The sequence below is a fragment of the Astatotilapia calliptera genome, chromosome 22, assembly GCF_900246225.1.
Source record: "Astatotilapia calliptera chromosome 22, fAstCal1.2, whole genome shotgun sequence".
Lineage (NCBI taxonomy): Eukaryota > Metazoa > Chordata > Actinopteri > Cichliformes > Cichlidae > Astatotilapia > Astatotilapia calliptera.
The window spans coordinates 1,023,037-1,027,392 of record NC_039322.1 but is presented as its reverse complement, the minus strand read 5'-3'; the positions used below and the strand labels follow the sequence as shown (position 1 = coordinate 1,027,392).

At 41.4% G+C, this 4,356-nt stretch overlaps 1 protein-coding gene across 1 annotated transcript; it reads right to left on the bottom strand.

Moving 5' to 3' along the window:
- Positions 1-240: 240 nt before the first annotated feature.
- On the bottom strand, positions 241-3,971 carry LOC113015138 (probable serine/threonine-protein kinase cdc7). Its single transcript, XM_026157075.1, has 4 exons — positions 3,753-3,971; positions 1,221-1,387; positions 642-875; positions 241-541 (listed from the first exon to the last, which is right to left on the bottom strand). Exons 1-4 carry the CDS (start codon positions 3,969-3,971, stop codon positions 241-243), a joined length of 921 nt encoding a protein of 306 aa, XP_026012860.1.
- Positions 3,972-4,356: the final 385 nt, after the last annotated feature.

The following is a 4,356-nucleotide window of genomic DNA, read 5'->3' as shown; positions in this document are numbered from 1 at the left end:
ATTGTCGTTGTTGTTATTATTATTAATTATTAATATTATTGTTGTGTTTTTCAGCACTTCATTACTTTGATGTTGTTTAAAAAATATGTGAACAAACATGTGATGAGAAAATGAAATAATGATATACCTCATAAAAATCTACCGTATTTCACTGGGCTCCACAGATCAGGCCAGACTGATGAATCTCTTTATACAAGTGCAGCAGCTATGACTGTCACTATGACAGAAGTCAGGCTGATTTCATTTACAGCTGTAGCCGCTTTGGCAGCTGTAGTTGCTGTTGTAGCAGCTGTGGTTGTTGTTGTAGCCCCTGTGGTTGCTGTTGTAGCAGCTGTGGTTGTTGTTGTAGCCCCTGTGGTTGCTGTTGTAGCAGCTGTGGTTGTTGTTGTAGCCCCTGTGGTTGCTGTTGTAGCAGCTGTGGTTGTTGTTGGAGCCCCTGTGGTTGCTGTTGTAGCAGCTGTGGTTGTTGTTGTAGCCCCTGTGGTTGCTGTTGTAGCAGCTGTGGTTGTTGTTGTAGCCCCTGTGGTTGCTGTTGTAGCAGCTGTGGTTGTTGTTGGAGCAGTTGTTGTTGCTGCAGTTGCTGCAGTTGTGGTTGTTGTTGCTGCAGTTATAGTTGTTGTTGGAGCAGCTGTAGTTGTTGCTGCAGTTGTAGTTGTGGCTGTTGTTGCTGCAGTTGTAGTTGTGTTTGGAGCAGTTGTAGTTGTTGTTGCTGCAGTTGTGGCTGTTGTTGCTGCAGTTGCTGCAGTTGTAGTTGTGCTTGGAGCAGTTGTAGTTGTTGTTGCAGTTGTAGTTGTGTTTGGAGCAGTTGTAGTTGTTGTTGCTGCAGTTGCTGCAGTTGTAGTTGTGTTTGGAGCAGCTGTAGTTGTTGCTGCAGTTGTAGTTGCTGTTGTAGCAGCTGTGGTTGCTGTTGGAGCCCCTGTGGTTGTTGTTGTAGCAGCTGTGGTTGCTGTTGTAGCAGCTGTGGTTGCAGTTGGATCCCCTGTGGTTGTTGTTGTAGCAGCTGTGGTTGCTGTTGTAGCAGCTGTGGTTGCTGTTGGATCCCCTGTGGTTGTTGTTGGAGCCCCTGTGGTTGCTGTTGTAGCAGCTGTGGTTGCTGTTGTAGCAGCTGTGGTTGTTGTTGTAGCAGCTGTGGTTGCTGTTGTAGCCCCTGTGGTTGTTGTTGTAGCCCCTGTGGTTGCTGTTGTAGCAGCTGTGGTTGTTGTTGGAGCCCCTGTGGTTGCTGTTGTAGCAGCTGTGGTTGTTGTTGGAGCCCCTGTGGTTGCTGTTGTAGCAGCTGTGGTTGTTGTTGTAGCAGCTGTGGTTGTTGTTGGAGCCCCTGTGGTTGCTGTTGTAGCAGCTGTGGTTGTTGTTGTAGCAGCTGTGGTTGTTGTTGGAGCCCCTGTGGTTGCTGTTGTAGCAGCTGTGGTTGTTGTTGGAGCCCCTGTGGTTGCTGTTGTAGCAGCTGTGGTTGCTGTTGGATCCCCTGTGGTTGTTGTTGTAGCCCCTGTGGTTGTTGTTGTAGCCCCTGTGGCTGCTGTTGTAGCAGCTGTGGTTGCTGTTGGATCCCCTGTGGTTGCTGTTGTAGCAGCTGTGGTTGCTGTTGGAGCCCCTGTGGTTGTTGTTGGAGCCCCTGTGGTTGCTGTTGTAGCACCTGTGGTTGCTGTTGGATCCCCTGTGGTTGTTGTTGGAGCCCCTGTGGTTGTTGTTGGAGCCCCTGTGGTTGTTGTTGGAGCCCCTGTGGTTGCAGTCGAGCTTGAAATCTGTGTGTTGACTGAGGCTGATTCAGAGGGTTAATGATGGATACAATTTACATTAACACCAAATTTCAAATCCATCTCCTGCACACAGAATGATTTGTGGTTATTTTCTTACACTTACCCACAAACAGAAGTAGGATGGCACAGATCTTCATCATCATTCTGGAAATGAGTTTGAATGCTTTAAAGATAAAATGACCGATTGTTGTTTGAGTTTAGTTTTTAGGGTTTCGCACTGTGATACACAAAATGATATCACATAAAATTGAATGGAATTAAGAAAATATCCAATATATTTACTTAACTGAATATTTGGGATAAATAGAATTGAATAAAAATGTTAAAAATAGCCTCGATAAACTAAACAGTTTGAGATGATCTGAATAAAAGAAATATAATGCCATGAAAATCATGTAAAACAAAACAAATCAGTAAGGTTGGACTTGTACAGCAGAAGCAGCACGTGTGAACAGACACGAGTATAAAATGTGGTGAAACATTCAGGATGAAGTGACTTACAGTCTGCCTGGTGCTGAGCTGTCTTCCTCTCAGTGACAGAGGCCGTGCTCTTCACCGATTCCAGCTGTTTGTTTAATCAGTGAGTTCTCCAGGAAAGCCAGCTTTTATACCCACTCAGAAATCTGCAGGACCACAGATAAGATCAGGTGCTGAACAACCAAAACAGAGTCAAACACGTTAAGCAAATTTTTTTGCATTTAGGGAAATCTGGTTTTAGTTATAACATCTATGCTGCTATAAAAATGTGTTTATTTATCTGCAGAGCTTTTCAGCTAACACTCATAATTTAATTCTCTTCAGGTAACAGTTTTATTTTATTGCTTTAATGTGAAGAGTGACTACATCTATTTTAAACAAATGTAACTAACATATAATGTAGAGTAAGCAGACACACACAGGTAGAGTCGAAGAGAGGAAACCAACTGACAGGACTACTGTGGATGCAGGTGCTAACAGTTCATTTGTATACAGATATGTATCTGTTTCCTGCTTGTGTGTCTGCACGCAGTTGTGAGGAAGAGGGATGCTACATGTAAGCAAGTCACAGAAGAAGGTGCTTACCCTCTGTCTTCTCTACTGCAATGTGAACAATAAGAAAAACAAGTAAAGCACAAGATGGAAAAAAGTATGAGAGCGTCATGACCGACCGATCTGGAATATGTGATGCGTGAGACTTCAGGTGTGCAGATGTCCAGTAGAAGAAACTGTTATGTGGGAGCCCATCGCTGTTTGTAGTGTCTGTCTGAGGCATTTTGGAACAAGTGAAGGTTTTCCAGAGAGTGTGGAAAACTGCCCGGTGAATCAGTGTTAGTCAAGTTACTGGAAAAAAGTAATTAGTAACTAATTACTGATTACTTCTCCAAAAAAACTACTCCTGTTACTTTACTGATTACTTATTTTGAAAAGTAATTAGTAACTAAGTTGTGTTTTAAAAAACATGATACACAACCTGAATAAGTAATAAAGCAAAATTCAAATTCAAAAAATTCAAATTTTATTTGTCACGTACACAGTCATACACAGTACGATATGTAGTGAAATGCTTGGACAACTGCTCGTGACCTAAAGAAAACAAAAAAGGAAAAGGCTATGAATAAGATAGGAAATAAATATGAAAAATTAAAAAGGGTAAATTTAACTAGGAAGGAATAAAATATAAATTAAGGTTAAAAATGAAATAACTGTACAACACAAATTAGAATGAAGGGTAAATTTAACTGGGAGAATAAGATAAAATATATAAATTAAAGTTGAAAATAAAATAACTGTACAATAAAATACACAATATAGAACTATATAAGAATGTATGAAGAAATATAAATAAATAAATACACAATAACAGCAGCTGTACAAGACAAAAGACCTTTTGTCAGGAAGTCGTCAAATGTCTCACTGAAAATGTTTTATTTTTATTTTCTCTGTTGAGCTGGGTAACATTGTCAGTGAGACATTTAACGACTCCCTTAGCGTGGCATTTTCAGCAGCGAGCGTTTCCACCTGCTGCTGACTGAACTCCAGGGATTCTCGCAAGCATTTAAATTCCTGGTGTAGAATCTCCACCAAGGACAGCCTTGCAGCCTTGTCGATTGACTCTAGGATATCGACAATATCTTTGCTGGCTGGCGATGTTGTGCCGGGGGAATCTGCCAGGCGACATCTTTTCGATGACGGCGTCTCAGACTTGGCCAGGGAAGCTGCACTCTGGGCCTTCTTCATCACGAGGTCCTGGAAGCACTGATCGATGTAATCTTGGAGAGCCTCTAAACTCTCCCCGTTGTTCTCCAGGGTGTTGGAGATGATTTAGACAAATGTTGTTAGTTATAAGACAACTGATAAGTGTATTTGGTAATACTGAAGCTTAAAGGAATTTGTTCAATTCTAAGCTACCATTCGCTTAAAGTTTCTGCCAAAATCTCCGGCGTCTGACGTCAGTTACAACATGAGTCACTTACCTTGTCTGAGTCGGAGTTGTAAATGAATCAAATACTTAGAACATGTATTAGAAAGAACAGAATTTATTTCATTTGACGGACTAGTTACACAATATGGGATCAACAAGAAAAGATTTTTAGAATATCAACAAATTAAATCCATAGTAAAA